The 14,485-nt window shown below is 44.4% G+C and overlaps 1 protein-coding gene across 1 annotated transcript; it reads left to right on the top strand.

The window, feature by feature from the left end:
* The first annotated feature begins 725 nt into the window (after positions 1 to 725).
* CLDN11 (claudin 11) lies at positions 726 to 13,243 on the top strand. The gene is made up of 4 exons (XM_008501347.2): positions 726 to 765; positions 3,511 to 3,839; positions 5,970 to 6,134; positions 12,055 to 13,243. The coding sequence occupies exons 2-4, from the start codon at positions 3,614 to 3,616 to the stop codon at positions 12,285 to 12,287; spliced, it is 624 nt and encodes a 207-aa protein (XP_008499569.1). The 5' UTR covers positions 726 to 765; positions 3,511 to 3,613; the 3' UTR covers positions 12,288 to 13,243.
* The last annotated feature ends 1,242 nt before the right edge of the window (positions 13,244 to 14,485 follow it).

The following is a 14,485-nucleotide window of genomic DNA, read 5'->3' as shown; positions in this document are numbered from 1 at the left end:
CGAGCAGTGTTGGAGTTGAATGGACACCCTAGAAACACCTCACCCTGTGAAATGCTGAGGTTTAGAAAAAGGTAAAAATCAGAAATGAGAATTACACTTTATCTGCTGATGGAAAATGTGCCCTACAGTGTCTCTGAGGAGTGATTCGATGCTGTAAATCATGTGTTTACACTCCTCAGCTCTTTTTTATTTACCATCAGGGAGCTTAAACAGAAAACCCAGAAGAGGGAGGCAGGAGGCTGGAGAAAAGAGGGAGCGGTTCCTGTCAGCTGGATAGGTATGGGGCTTCCATTTTGGTTGAGCTTCCTCAGCTTGTAACAAAAGGCTGCATTAAAAAAGCAACCAAGTTGTAGTGAAAATACAACTTCTGGATGGTTTTATTCATACTGGGGCTTGGTTTGTTGTTTTTTTTTTGACAGTTGAACAAGCAAGGTCACAAGCATTAAGTCTGTTCCTATTTTAAGGTGCTGCTTTTGCATATAGGAAATCCTAATTGTGTTTCAGATTATTGCAAACCCTTAATGCTACCATGTACTTGCCTGTATTTTGCAGCTGGAGAGAGAAATGAACAGTATGAACCAGGATGGAGATGAAACTGGTTAATATTTTGAGAAGCTCAGCCTTTAGTGTGGAAGAAAACAGACAAGGAGCTGTACCACTTGTTAACCCAGTTTATTTCTGCATCCCATATTATGTTTTTGTGCTGCTGTATTTCCCAGCCAGGGAAAAGCTATTGGGCTGAAAACTGCAAAGAAAAAGTTCAAGGTAAGTCATTTCTGTGAGGAAAAGTCCTGAAGGGTTGATAGCTTGTGTAAAGATAACTTCATTGCAATGCATGCCATTTGTCAGGGAAAACAGTGCTGAGCAAAGAAAAACTGCCTGGGTGGCAGGGTACAAAGACTGATTTTTAAGGTGCTCACACTGTTGCTGAGATAAATGTGTGTGTAGCACTTATATTTAAAATAGCAAATTTTAAGAATATTGCCCAACATGTTTTCAGTTTATTTAGCAGATAGCTGGGAAGTCATTCCTTGTTTCTTATTTTATTGATCTTGTGAATCATTGTTCACTTTCAGTATGCCAGCTTACACTGACTTAAATATTGGTGGTGTTATTTATAACACTGACAGAACAGTAAATGTTTCCTGTCTCTGTTGACATCGATGAAATAATTCAAGCTATGCCCTGTGGGCACCAGGGTGCTGTTGAACAGTAGTAGTTACTGGAGTGTCAGATTTACTTCTTGTCACTTTTTGACAAATGCAGTTGGGAAGGAAGATGTGGCAGTATAAGAAAATTTTGTGGTGTAGGAAACCATAATTGTAGGGGACTGGTTTACAGGAGAGTGAATCCTCAGTCTCTGAATTCATGGTCTGTGGCATTTTAAAAGGTTGCTTTCTGTGCATTAGGATGAGCCTGCACTATCACCATGTAAAATGCTTCCAGTCTCAGCTTTGGGGTGAAAGGGGACATCAAGATGTTGCAAAATGTTTTCTGATATTTTGAGGAAAAATAAAATACTTTGAAGCATGCTAGAGATCTAAGTATTAGGGTCATTTAGGGAATATGCATGGGTTTTAACCTCCAAAGGACTGTGTGGTGACAGTACTGCTAGATGGCAGAGACTGGGATCAGTCATCCCAAGGTGGTCCAGACTGCTTATGTCTGGTGTTAATCAAGAAGCTGTGTACATTTATCCCTGATACAAACAAATCAGGTGTTTAATTCTCAGAATGCTATAAAGTTAATGGAGGAAATGCTAGACTGAGAACCCATAACCTGAGTCAAGGAAGGGGAGAGGCAGGAACATACTCATTTGTCAGCTTGTCTCCTTCCAAATTCAAGAGGTGACACATGATCTATCCAATACAATTGTATGATCCAAGAAGTGGAACAACACTCTTTTCACTTAAGAGATGACAAGTTTATCTCCTGAATAATAAATAAGCAGGAATATTGGTTGGGGAAAAGATTAAATCCATCTGGAACTGAACCCAAGGCAACATGAAAATGGTGGTTGGATGTAAGTAACAGCTTGTTCCACCTGCAGCAGAAGAATAACCTACTTAGAAAGGTGGGATCACATCAGGACAGTCCAAAAATCCTATAAAAATCCTATAAAAATCCTATAAACCAGGTACAGAAAAAAACAGAGTAACTGACATTATAGAACAGATATGACAAGAACTATTAGATTTCTGTTTATCATGAAAGCTCAACTTCAAAGATAATTTTCTGCTCTTTATACAGCAACTTCAGTGTTCAAATGGAGGTCTGACAAAACGAAACTGTGACCTCCTGTCCTTGAATTTTAAATCTAAGGGACATGTGATGGAGCATGGGTGTTTCTGTTCATGTCTTTCACCTTATTTGCCTAAAGAATGGGAAGAAAATACTGTTGGATGACAGGCAGGATAGAATCAATTCCTGGCACCTTAACCTTGGAGTGTAGCTTCGAGTCTGTCTTTCTCCCCAGCAGTTGTGGGAATGAATCAGATCCATTGTTCATCATCTCTTGCCCGGTTTTCCCGTTCCCCCTGCAGCGTGGGTAGCTCTCCACTAGTGGTCTCTCCAGGCACGTCCAATCCTCCTGCATCCAACCCTTCCCTTTGCAGGGTCAGCAGCACGGAAGGACACAAAACGCTGAAGTTTCATTAGGGATGTGTTGGCACGCAGTAACACGTCTATATGTTTGTGAGAATACAAACAAATCAGGAGGTTATCCTGCCTGCCTGTTTTTCCTGATGCGGTTGTGAAGTTTTTGTGGGTTTTTTTTTTCTTTTGATACTTCGGAGTGGGCTTTTCCTTGTTCTATCAAGTAGATAAAAACTTACATCCCCAACGGGTCTGATTAAAAAGCTGCTCATTTTAAGTTTTAGCATCCAAAAATTGGAACAGGGTGCTGTTAAGCAAAACACACATTTAAAACTCTGTGAATGTTGGTTGATACTTTTGAACCCCCCTGCACAAGCAGAGAACACAGGGGTGGATCTTTTATGTTTTTGCAGTAACTGAAAACGTCAGGAAAAAACCCAAGACTGATTTTGTCCTTTTACTGCAGCTGTGCTGATGGCTCTGGTGAGATGATCAATTCCACCTCTTGAGTAACTCTGTCCACCACCTTTCTTGCCCTGCCTTTTCATAAAGAGATATCAGCATGATTGTTTATCTGTGCCTTGAAAACACTGCCTTAATTTTTCTCCAGAGATGCTAAATCTTGAACGGTCAGGCTGTTTGCATTTGAATGAAGCAGCCTGGTTTGCTTTTCAAGCAGGGCTGGGTGTAATTCTCCTTCTCCTTTCAAAACCCTCCTTCCCCTCTGACTCTCTCGATGAACTGGCAGAAGTTGGGGCTCCCTGCTCGCTCCTCCCATGTGTTATGGGGCTGGAGGCAGCTCTGACCCCTCCCAGGGAGGGAGCTGGGCAGAGGCAGCTGAGTGCCTGCAGCAGCAGTGAGTGCCTGATCAGGGACCTCATCCTACCAAACCTTCACCCCTCCTGCTCACACTAGGTCCCAGCAGAGAAGAATCCACAGCAAGGAACTCTCTGGCCACCGTTGCTGAAGCCCTGCGGGTCCTCTCCTGTCTCCTCTCCCCCACTAAGGGATCATCACCATGGTGGCCACCTGCCTGCACCTGGCTGGAGTTGTCTGCAGCTTTGTAGGGTGGATCGGGGTGATCGTGGCAACATCCACCAATGACTGGGTGGTGACTTGTGGCTACACCATTACCACCTGCAGGAAAATGGATGAGCTGGGATCCAAGGGGCTGTGGGCAGACTGTGTCATGGCGACGGGGCTCTACCACTGCAAGCCCCTTGTGGACATCCTCATACTGCCAGGTATGTGTGCCCTGTCCTTTCCTTTGGTGAGGAGCCAAGCCTTGCTCTGAGCAGGGCAGGTCCTGCTGCAGGATGAGTTGATGGTGAAGCTCCTTCAGCTCCATCAGAGCAGGAGATGGTCCATTCGATACGCTAAAGAATGTGCATAATAGCTGTTATAATTAAATTATACCTGGCTTTAAGCATACCATGTGTTACCTGTGGCTGTTAAAGTCTGGTTCATGTTTATTCATTGCTCTTAGTAAATGCTCACTGTTCCTTTCACATCTTGTGTCTAGATTGCATCACAAAACATATGTAGTATACTAAGGTATAGCAGAGTATTTCAAGGTATAAGAGAGTATTTTGAATTTTGAGATGATCGTGAGCTATTATAAATGTTAAGGTTCTGTTCCTTAAAATGATTTTGAGTATAATGAGTCTTTCAACACCTATTATTAGTGCTGCTATGGCTGTTAATCTTTTGAAAGATCATCATTAGTCTTGATGGTCTTGTGCTTCCCACAGGCTCTAAGGCAAACAGATGTAACTACATTTAACTTGCCTTGATATTTTCTAATTATATTGTAATTTTCCACTAGTTTACTGCAAAAGAAAAACTGAGCAAGATGTTTCATCAGTATTGATACATCTTTTGAACTAATTAAACCTGATGAAGTCTTGTGGTCTTCTCCCTGGTAGTTTAGTTCATGATCTGATCTGTTTCAATCACTGTTAACTCTGCCGTGCTTCTTTGTTCTGTTAAATTTTATATTGCACCTCCTCTAGTATGTCAGAGATGCCTCTTCCAAAGCTGATAGGGTAGAAATAACCATTCCTTTTAGTTTTCTTACGTATTTCCTTATATATCTGTTTAAACAGTTGTGAAAATAATTTCACAGGGGGCTAGAAAGATTATTCCCAAATATCTCTGTTACAGAGCCTAGTCTGTGTAACACAGAGCTTAAAATATTAAATCTCTCAGATTAGCTCTTATTCTACCTCATTTGTGTATGTATACTTCTATTTTATTAGTTTTACCTTCCTTGTTGTTGCTATTGTTCAATATGATTCAGCACAGAAGACAAAACCCCCCACATTATTGAATTAAATTTAATTAATAGGTGAACAGGTCTTTCAGGAGGAGAAAGCAATGCTGCTCTCCAGCAGAAACAAATCACAAAACAAGATGCTTCTGGTTGTAATACATTTGATACCCACAGCTTTCCAAGAGAGGGACATTTATCCTGGTGTGCCCAATAGCTGAAATCTAGTTAGAGTCGTTCATTGCCTGAGTTGGGTCTTTAAAATAAATGTGTTTGTATTCTGGTTTAGTCAGGATTGATTGCCTAGATGCCACACTGGGCACTGCCAGCTCCTTTGTTTAGGATCTCATTTTTTTGCCCTGAACACCTCTGGTAAGTTTTTTTTCATTAAGTGTCCTCTGGAAATATCAAGAAACTATTCAATATACATTGAGTCTGCATTTCCAGGAACAGAAAAATCCTCATGTCTGGTGCCTTACCTTTATGTCAGCAGGACTTGCTTGAGACCTCTGTTTGCTGATATTGTTTGAGACACACAAAACTGTGTTTGCCTGTGGCAGCTTCATTTTGTTAATAGGAGGGGAATGAGAGCTGTTGTATTCACTCTGCTTGGACTATTCTGAGAGCTGGTGGAGGCTCACCAGGCACCGGAGCAAATCTGACACTCTTTGTTTTCTTTCTGCACACAAGTCATGACCTATTCTTATTATTTGTATGTAAATTTTATATAGTTTATAAAGTATATATATATAAATTTATATAGTATATAAAATTTTAGCTAGGAAAATACAAAAATTTAAATTATATGTACATAAGAGAAGTACATTTTGTACCAAAGTACCAGTGATTTCTCAGTGTCTTGCTGGGAAGAGCCTGTGTTTTCCAGGCAGAGCTTCTTGTTCTTGGGAAAATTTTGAGCTTACCCATCCCATGTTCATTCACTTCCCACTATCCAGCAGTCTGACTGTCTTAATTGCTTACACAAAGGATTGAACCTGTGTCCCATACCCCATGGAAGCACTGGGAGCTGATCAAACAGGAGCTTTTCTCCAGCGGTCTCCTTGAGTCCAATACTCAAAATCCTCTTCCTTTGCTTTGCCTACAGGGTATGTCCAAGCATGTCGAGCACTGATGATTGCTGCCTCTGTCCTGGGTCTTCCTGCTATCTTCTTGCTGATCACTGTCCTGCCCTGCATCCGGATGGGCCATGAGCCTGGAGCTGCCAAGTACCGGCGGTCCCAGCTGGGAGGGATCCTCATCATCCTCCTGGGTAAGGTGGAGAGCTGGGGATCTTCCTCCAGTTCATAGTGTTGCAACCTGGTTGAGCATGTTCACCTGAAAAGATGGGTGATTCCAGGATTCCAGGAACAGCCTGGGTTGACCCTGAAGCCCTCCAGAATTCCTGCACTTGGGATGATCAAAGGGCAGGAGAAAGGGTGGGAGGACAAAATGCAGGAGGCAATGAGGGCAGAGGCTGTGAAACCCTGCTGTGCATTGTCTGGTGGAGTCCCCAGGCCACCTCCTGTGTCTGCAGCAGAGCAAAGGCAGCCACTCAAAGACAGCTGTCCATGGGCACTGGTTTTGCTGGGTCACTGTGGAAATGATGCTCTTTTTGGAAAAGGGTCAGAACTTTTTCAGAATTTTCCCTGAGCGTCGCGGGTGCAGCTGTGTCAGTGTAAGCTGAGGTGTGTGGGAAGGGAGGGTGGTGGCTGAGGGACCTGCCTGTGGGGACAGCAGGGGAGGGAGCAAGGAGGTGACATGGACCTGGGAAGGGAGCTGGCATGATGTCCCCTGTGCCTCCCAGCCCCCTCTGGCCAGCCTTGCCCTTCGCCTCCGAGTTCCCCTGGGAATTTCTTCGCGTCCTCAGTGCCGGCGGAGGAGATTGTTTTGAGCAGCACAGACTGTGGAGCTCATTGTCCCCAAGTCAACACCTGCATGTTCTTGAAGCCTCGTCATCTCAGCAACAGGCTGCAGTGCCTTGTTTTCACCCGTCTGCATGGCAGAGGAGGAGGGGTGAGGGAAAGTGGCCTCTTTGTGTGGCTCTGCTGGTCTCTGGCAGCCAGAACTGACATCATGCCCGTCTTCTTTCTTCTTCTCCTTTATTTATTTTTTTTTCTTTTTTTTTCAAGTGGGCATTGGGTATAGCTGCCTGCTCAGAGGGGCTGTCCTCTGGGCACTCCTTCCTTGCAAGAGGTTCCTCCTCTGGTGCCTTGGTGAGAAGCAGTCAGGCACGTTGCCACAGATGGAAGGTCTCAAATCAGCTTTATAAGGTCTGTTTAGGGCATCATGAACAACCATTTTAGAGAGCTGTTGGCATGTGGCCTTCATCACTGTCCTAAAACCTTGAGTCACCTATTTGGGCTTGGTAAAGTGAAAGAAAAAGTGTGGGGTTTTTTTCTGGCTCTGAATGAAATTATAGTGCCAGCAAAGTCTGCTCTGCTGGATTTGCCTGGCTTGGGATAGGGGAAGCCCAGCAGAGCTGCATTTCACTACAAACAAAATTGGGTTTTTGTTCCATTTGAGGAGAACCGTGCTGTAGATCAGCCCCATTGGCATGGCTGCAGCCATGGAGTGTTGTCCTTAAATCTGCTTTGCTGAAGGGCAACAGGATTCCAGGAACAGCATGCACACAGCAAATTGCAATGACTGTGTTGGGGAATACTGCATTAGGACTAGTGACACCCCGTATCTTGAAGTGTTTGGGGTCTGGAGTGTCCCTCTCCCATCCTCATCTTGCTGTGATGTGACACCAGGGAGGAGAATAGATGCAAGAGAATGGAGGAAAAGTGTTGTGGTGCTCCATCAGCCAAGCTCCTCTGTCTCAGAATGTGGATTTCCCCTGCGTAGACACTATGAGGAGTGGAAATATGTGTGTTTACAGAAAGGTTGGTGGATGAATGCTCTTTGGATTGGATTCGGATTTCTTACTGATTGTACCTTAGTGAGTTTGCAAGCATCTGCAGGTGAAGTGATTTGCTCATGTTGCTGATGTCTGGAATGATCTGAGCTGGGAGCAGCAGCCTGGTCACAAGTTTTAGTCACAATTAGAATTATAATGCTCTTTTTGTCAGGTCACAAATGAAGAATAAATAAGCTCCTTTAGCTCTTAAATTGTGGGGTTGTTTTTTTGTTGTTGCTGTTGTTTTGTTGGTTGGTTGGTTGGGTTTTTTAGTTGTTTGGTGATAACCTGACCCACATTGATTTTTACAAGTCCCAGATCAGATTGGGCTGATCAGCAGGACAGTTCCTTTGGATGAAGAATAGCATACAGAGCTTGGGACTTCAAGCTGGTTAATGATCTGTTATTAGCAAATGAGGTGTTATTATTCCAGAGCATTAATAGACCTGAATCTGGCCTAAAAAAACCCCATAATACTGACTTAAAATTCATTATATTCTAGAAGTACTATGCCTGGGACTGTTCTTATTTACCTTCTGGTCACTGAACTCTGTTTTGTGGTTTTCCCCAATTGCAGAGGCTCCAGCCTTTCCCTCCAAGCAGAGACCAACTCCCAGAACTCTGATTAAAAGAAAACAAACCTCAAAGCACTCACTAACATAGCAGAAAAATGGAGAAATTAAATATGTTGGGGGGGGGGAGCTGACCCCACAGCAATCTTTGCTTGTCACACAGGGAAGAGCTGGCAGTTTGTCACTGACATTTGTTAAAAAGGGAAAGCAGGGGCTGAAACAGTGTGGGGAAAAAGAAACCCAACCAGCAACAGCAACAACAACAAAAAATAAAAAATTGAAAACTTGCCAGGAAAACAATGGGCTCAGATATTCCATTGATTTTTCTGTCCAGTGATAATAGCAAGCTGTGGAGTGCAACCTGTGTGCACGCCCTCCTACCCTTCCTGCTGATATATTTATGTCTTTGCTTGATCCTATCTGTCCCAGGGAACTGATTTATTGCTGAAAACAACCATCAGCAGAGGTTTGCTCTGAGCTGGTGTGGAAACATTTCTTAGGATAGTGTTGATGGAAAAACCCCGGCCCATCCTGTGTTGTTGATAGTAATTTGGGGGGACCTCATGCTGATAACCAGGCAGGCATTTTCCACATGAGTTATTTGGGATTACTATTGCAAAGTGACCATATTATCTATAGCAGGTTAAATAAAGTATCCATAAGTTTTTTCTGGACACTGCATGGGTTTTACTTGTACAGCAATAGATATTAAGTTAAAAAAAAAAGATTGCCTTGCACACAGAAAATAATAATCATAGGTATCAGTTATTTCAACCAAATGCTTTGAAAGAGAAATCCATGTGACTTTGAGTCAGCAACTCAGAGTAACTAATTTACTTGTGAGAGAGAAGTATTCTTTCTTCTGCAGCAAGCCTACAACTTACTGATAAGGACTTTGGCAGGGACTCACTGTCCCTTCAGTTGGAGTGATCCTGCTCTTATCTCCCCCACCTCCCCAAGCACCTTCTGTGCTTCCTGTTGACGTGGACTTCCATCTGATTAAATTATGCCTGTCGTGTAGAATATTAAGAATTTCAGCTCAGCAGATTGGGCCACTGCAAGTCCATAATCAAAAAGGACTTAAAAATGCTGGGAGCCTGGGATGTATCCCTGCGGATTCCCAGCTTTCCAGTTTGTGTGTGCCCCAAAACATGCCTGCTTTTCCATCTAAGGTAGCTTGGTCTAATGGAAAATGTTCCCTCTGTTTGCAGACTTTCATTTACTTTTCTGCCAGGCTATACTGACTACAGAAGCTCCACTATAGGAAAGCATTATTTAGAGAGAGGCAGAGGGTCTCTCAGCATTGGCACAAGGGGAAAGGGGTGCTAATTTCTATTCAAATACCTTTTCCATGTCAGCAGCTATTAAAAACTTGCCCTAAAAATGCCTTTTCCAATCCCTTCAGGTTTCTTGGCAAATCGCCTCTCTTTCTTTTTCATCCTTTCTTTGTGATACAACTAGAGCAAAATTTGAGTTCTCCAAGAAATATTGCAGTTGCAGACTGTCCTTTTTGCATCTTCTGGGAGGATCACAGCCCCATCTATTCAGGGCAATGAAATCCAGTCCTGTCTCAGGGCTGAGCACCAGGGTCACTGGTGGCTGAGGGCAGCTGGTAGCCCCTGCAGACAGAGAGGTCCAACTAACCCAGGCAAAGTCCTTGGCTTGTGTTTTACAGCTTTCTGCTATTGTCAGCATTAAAATAAGGTGGTTTCACATGTAGTTGAGCCACATGCACAAGAGATGCCATTGTGTTAGTGTCCCCCAGAGCTCTTCTCACCCCTGTGCAAATGTTTTCTTCAGTCCTGTGTTGTGGGGGAGGGTCTGTATAGATAAGGCTCTTACAGTCTATGGACATAAATATATATATATATATTTACTGCTGACAGAAAAAGAAAAGATTATTGTGTCTTTTCGGACAACAAAGAAGCTTTTTTCCTGGAGGCCATTAGAATGCTTTGTGGATTCCCAACTGATACATTTTTGTTGTAAAGTGTTAGAGGCTCATGAGCTGCTTGCAGGACTGATCCACACGTAGGAGAAATTCTGTCCTCCCCTCCCTGCCTTCTCCAAAAATTCCTTCCAAAGCCGCAGGGTCCTTGCTTTGAGGAGGCCCAAAATTATTACTGGCTTTATTAGCATCCTTCAAATGTTCCTCTCTTTTCCATAAGAAAATATTTTCTCTCACAATAACTTCAGTTATTGGGGATGGGTTTTCTGTTGCCCTGGCCAGGAGCTATGATTTGTTCTCTACTTTAACTAAACAATTTTATTTTTAATCTCACCCCCTTTTTTCCCCCCTCTTGCAACCTTAACTTTTTGACACTGCTCCCAGATACCTTTTAACACGGTCGGTGGAAATCTGTAACTCTGCCACGGTCCTGTTATTGTTTTGCTCTGATTCTCTGATAGCCACAAGGATGGAGTCCTGCACAGCTTGTCCCAGAGGCAAATAAATATTGACAGATTAATTCCTCTCAGATGTACAGCCCATAAAGAAGTATTGTTTTAGGACCTGCTCCTGTGAGGTGATTAACACCATCAGCCCCAGCTGCCCTCAGTGAATGTGGGGATTTTGCAGGATGAGGGGGGGTCAACCCTTGGAGGGCAGTGAGTGCGACCATAGGAGAGAGTGTGCACAAGGAGAACCCAGGGCACTTTTTCTCCCTGCTCAGAGCAAATTGTGTGTGTGTGCTCATAGCAAACTCTCCGTGTGTGCTGCACACTGAAGCATGGTAGTCTCCAGCCTGGCTGCCTGTGAAGTGCTGCATTTGAACCTGTTCTATGGTCCTGAGGGTATCTGTTTCACATGTCACCTGCCTAGAAGTCCCTGCAGCACCTCTGCTGCAGCCTTCCTGCTTTTTGTGGCAAAAAAACCCCATGAAATTTCAAGTCCTGAGTAATTTTTTGACTAGGTAAAACATTGTTTCCCCTCGAGGTGAAGTCCTGTTTCTATTTAGTTCAGTAGGTTTCTTGGAGAGCCTTTCTGGGTTTGTCCATATCACCTGATACACAGAAATTTTCCTTAGGGAAGTGGAATCTGCTTTCCAGAGTTGGGAGACACTTCCTTCTCCATAAAACAAACAAACAAAACACCCAACAAACAAAAGCAAGCAAGCAAACAAAAACCCAGCAATGCTGTACTGCTGCTTATTTTCTGTTTGTATTTTATAACCCCTACTCTGTCTTGCTAAGTGCCAGGATATTTCAGTAATATTTCAGTGACCGTTCAGAGCAACTGCAATGATACTGATGGACATGGTGATTTAAACCAATTGATTCTGGACCAGCAGTTTTAGTGTTTCACTGGTGCATACAGCTTTCCTGGTCTTGCTTCATATCTCATCTGTTCCAAATTCTATGGCTCTCCAGAGCATCAGCTTCAGGGATGACTTTCATTCTTCCCCCTTAAACATATCCCTAGGGAACAAATCTCTTTCCCTTGTAATAAACACATCCAGTTGTGTCAGGCAGCAGTTGTTTTTTCTTTTTGTTTGCTGGTACCTCAGAAGGATGACTCTTTTCTCTTCACCTTTCTCCCCATGAGGCTCCTACGCTGCTTCCTGCTCACACACCTCTTGGACCAAGAGGTCCAAGATTCCCCTCGGGGGACTTCAAGGGAGAAGAAATGGGTTTACCCCTTTGTCCTGCAAGGTGGTCTCTGTGTCCCCAGCACTGGGGCCACCCTGTGGAGTTAACCTTTCCTTTCCCTCTCTCCCCAGCCATGTGTGGCGTCGTTGCCACCATCTGGTTCCCCGTCTGCGCCCACCGCGAGACCACCATCATGAGCTTCGGGTACTCCCTCTACACGGGCTGGATCGGTTCTGCCCTCTGCCTCTTTGGTGGCTGTGTCATCGTTTGCTGCTCAGGAGATGCCCAGACATTTGGGGAGAACCGTTTCTACTACGGCTCAGGTTCCAGCTCCCCCACCCACGCCAAGAGCGCTCACGTGTAAAAGCGTCCCGGGGGACGTCCCACGGCTGCCGTCGGATGCTCTGCCTGCTGGGTTTGGGTGCCCTGGGTTTGCTCCTGCTGACAGGCGCCGCTGTCGAGCTCCCAGGGGAAGATTTAGAAAAGCAGCACAAATGTCTGGTAGTTTGAAGCGTTATTCTCCCCATCTACTCCCCTCCTCCTTCTCTAGAAAAGAAAGCTCCAGCCAGCCCTACCTCTTGGTCCTCCCCCATTTTGTCCTGACCACCTTGCCCCATCTCCTCGCAGCTCGGATGGTTTGGGGTTGTCGTGTGGGTTTTAGGGTGTTTTTATTTTCTTTTCCGGCTCCCTTGATTATAGGAGAGTTTAAAGCAAGGAAACAGAAATCAGAGAGATACTTTCCTGTTGCTAGAAGGACTCTGGCAGCTTCTCCCACCAGGTTTTGCTTTCCCTGCTCAAGGTCACTGCTTTCGCAGGGTTTGGGTGAGAGGGTGGGGAGGAAGGCTGAACTCTCCAACCAGGCAAATGTTTCTCTTTTGGAACAAGAGTAGGGGATTTTTTTTCTGCCTTTCTTTGTAAATACTTTTGTATGAGTTTGATCATTTTAGTAACAGTATGTTCCCCACCCCCACAGTCATCAGTATGAAGGAAACAGAACCCAAAGGTCCTAATTTACACAGGAGATAACAGTGCCTTTTTATATAGTTTTCAATGACTTTGGGGGCTCTAATCCCCGTGTTCCAGTTTGGTTTTGGTTTTTTTTTTTTTTCCTTTGTACAGTTCCATTACTAAAAATGTATTTTTACATTTTTTTTTAAACTCCTTGCTTTCTTCCTCTAAGTTTGTGTTCTGTCTTGCCTCATTAAAGTAGCACATTTTAACACGCAGTATAACGTACCTGTTACAATACAATTCTGGTGAATACTGATGATGCCTTTGTACTTTCAGTGAAATACTGTACAATAAATAACAGAGTACCTGCATCCACTGGCTACTTTTTTTTTTTCCTTCCTTCCTGTGTGTTTCCATAGCTAGATTTTCCATGACAGGGTTTTACCCGTGATTTTGAAGGTTTTAAAAATGTATTTATTTTTTTATAGCAGCTCAGGATGAGAGATTGTGCTCTGCTGTGGAATTAAGTGGGCCTTTTGGGTTTTATTTTTTGAATACTTTAAATGTGAGTAATTTTCCTGCACGGTACTGACTGTACTTTCAATCTTCCTGATGACAGCTTGCACCAGCAGTACTGACCCATGGTACTTTTGGTATTGGGGGGACTTAGGAACCCAGTGAGTGGTGATGTCCCCCCCAGCAGTGCCTGGGATGCTGAACTGGATAAGTTTTGCTGCTGGAAGTGCTTACAGCAAAAATCTGATCTGGGGTTATTGCTCTGATTAAAACCATGCAAGATCAGGATCTAACTTTGTCCTTCCTAGAGGCTGTAGCAATTTAATTACGTTGAATCAACATATCCCATTTGTTGCTGGAAATGTTAACTCTGTTCAAATGATTTGTGTAAGCCAGGAGCAGGAGAAGAGGAATGGCCTCTGGACAAGAGGGACAAGGGGGAGAATCCAGGTATTGTGTGTAGGAGGAGAGTCGACTGAGCAGGCAGAGGAGAAGGGACCAACCAAATCATGGTGATGGAGAAAAATCTGAAAATAAGGTGGGTTAGGGGCTGTCCTTTCATCTTGGGCTGTGCCAGAGGGAGAATATGAAGAACATGGGCATGGGGCAAGGACGCTGCAGCTCCCACACCTCCTCTGTGTGGGAAGCCGAGGCTGGAGCATTTAAAAAGGATGAAAAAGGAGACTGACTGCTACCCTATCCCATGTCCCCAGGCGGGCAGCGGGACACTTGTGCCCATGACATCAGAGGCAGGGCACAGGCAGTTGTTGTATGCCCCGGAGGGATGCTCTAAGTGCTGCCATTCATGTGCGGGTGCCACGGGCGAAGGGTCGGGGCAGAGACGTGCCAGGTTGTGCAGGCTGCCCGGGGATTGTGGATTGTGCACGGCTGCTTCAGCTTAACCCCGGGGCCAGCACCAGCGTGGGAGACCTCAGAGCAGAAAGCTGCTGGAAAGCTGCCCTGCAAACTGCCCCGGGGCAAACTAGGAGGGGAAAAACTCGGGAAAAACTTGAGATGCTGGAGGGTTTGTGGTTTTTGTTTTTTTATTTTTGGTGGCTGTTGGTGTTGCCTCAGCTCCTCCAGCAGCAATGAATG

This window comes from Calypte anna, chromosome 9 (assembly GCF_003957555.1).
Source record: "Calypte anna isolate BGI_N300 chromosome 9, bCalAnn1_v1.p, whole genome shotgun sequence".
Lineage (NCBI taxonomy): Eukaryota > Metazoa > Chordata > Aves > Apodiformes > Trochilidae > Calypte > Calypte anna.
This window is presented reverse-complemented; position numbering and strand designations above follow the sequence as displayed.